The sequence below is a fragment of the Neltuma alba genome, unplaced genomic scaffold, assembly GCF_004799145.2.
Source record: "Neltuma alba isolate B1F8T4 unplaced genomic scaffold, ASM479914v2 tig00011785_pilon, whole genome shotgun sequence".
In the NCBI taxonomy this organism is placed as follows: Eukaryota; Viridiplantae; Streptophyta; class Magnoliopsida; order Fabales; family Fabaceae; genus Neltuma; species Neltuma alba.
The window spans coordinates 258,210-259,917 of NW_021636408.1; the positions used below are offsets into that span (position 1 = coordinate 258,210).

The following is a 1,708-nucleotide window of genomic DNA, read 5'->3' on the forward strand; positions in this document are numbered from 1 at the left end:
AAAATCATAATTTGAAGAAAAAAGCGGTTAAGTAACTATTATATTCTCACATGAAAAATATATTTTTCAGTTTCTTTTGTAATAAAAATAACATTATTTTGGAAAGAATAAAAATATAACAAATTAAATATGATGCAAAGAGAATGACTAGGATTCGAAACCCAAAAAAACATAGGCATCTTCATAGCTTGACGACAAAACTTCGCGATGAAATGTATATTTGACTTCTTTGAATGAAGACTGACGCGTACAGAGGTGATATTTTGTAAGAGTGACGACATCTAGATCATTATGGTCCTTATATGACAACATTACGTCCAATATTACCAAATCGTATTTAGAGGGGTAGTTCGTATCGAATATTACAGTGTCCACAGGGAATAGGAAAGAGACAGAAAGGATACACAAATACATATCATAGGTGGATCTTGAGACGCGTGTACTTGACCTGGGCCCATTTCCTTTGGGAGCATTCCAGCATGTAGCCCTATATAAAGGCATGCATGTTCAGCATCGATCCATCACTAGCTAGCTAGCGTCGCAAACTAGTTAACCAAATGGCTCTCAGAGTTGCATTGTCTCGTCTTGTTTTTGTACTCTCACTCATCAGCATCGCTGCAATGGCTATACCTGTAAGTAATAATTGCTCTCATCATGTGTTGATCCGTTATTGTAAGCTTATGTGTGTTTTTATATGCATGCACGCAGGAGGACTGCGAGTACGAAGTGAGCGTCCAGACAGGAGATGTCCCTAAGGCACAAACGGGCTCCCGCGTTAGCCTCAAGCTAGTGTCCTGTAGCGGCAAAAACTTTACCGTCAACGACCTCCTAGAATGGTTGCAGTCACCCCGTCACACGCCCTACCAGAGGGGACAGCTCGACGTCTTCAAGGGCAATGCCCTTTGCCTCGATCCCTGTGCCATGATCATCACCAACCATGCCGGCCCTGACAAAGTATACTCAGGGTGGTACTTGGAATACGTGGATGTCAAGACCGGTGACAGCACTTCTCCGGTGCATTTCCCGGTGTACCGGTGGCTGGCTAATGACGTACCGCCCAATGCGCTCAATGCCACCGTCAACAACTGCAACTGCTCAGATAAGTTGAAGTCCGCTCTCTCTGCTGAGTGAGAGGGAGTGGCCGGTGTTACATAATGTTTGCCATGTGTCTCGTACTCGTTTCATTAATATTAATAATTATTACTTCTCTCGGCTTATTTATGACCATAGATAGGCCCTGAGATAGCAATACGTATTTGGCTTTTGCTGGTGTTCTTGTGTGTTACGTAATGATATGTCTCCTCTCAATATTGATAATTGTTACCTCCTGCGGCTTATATGTAATATATAAATAAATAAATAGGCCATGAGGTAGCAATATGCATATGTATGTATCTGGCTTTTGTTGGTGCACTACTGTGTAATATGTGTGTTAATACATGTTTGTTATAATTTACTATAATTTTATATCCCGATCTTGAAGTCTCATAGACTTTTTCCTTTTCAATTTTTATTGTTAATTTTGTCTTGTTTAAGGAAATTACAAAGAAATGAAAAACAGAATAAAGGACGACGTTTTTGTTTTAAAATACAAATTCTCAGCCGCGACCAAACAAACAACCACATTCCTTCACCTTCACCCTGTCGCAACAAGAAGGCATATGTCCTTCGAAGTTTCTCATCAATTAAACTATAGTCAAATTATACT

At 40.0% G+C, this 1,708-nt stretch overlaps 1 protein-coding gene across 1 annotated transcript; it reads left to right on the forward strand.

The window, feature by feature from the left end:
- The first annotated feature begins 573 nt into the window (after positions 1-573).
- LOC114717983 (PLAT domain-containing protein 1-like) lies at positions 574-1,459 on the forward strand. Its single transcript, XM_028903230.1, has 2 exons — positions 574-632; positions 709-1,459. Exons 1-2 carry the CDS (start codon positions 621-623, stop codon positions 1,129-1,131), a joined length of 435 nt encoding a protein of 144 aa, XP_028759063.1. The 5' UTR covers positions 574-620; the 3' UTR covers positions 1,132-1,459.
- Positions 1,460-1,708: the final 249 nt, after the last annotated feature.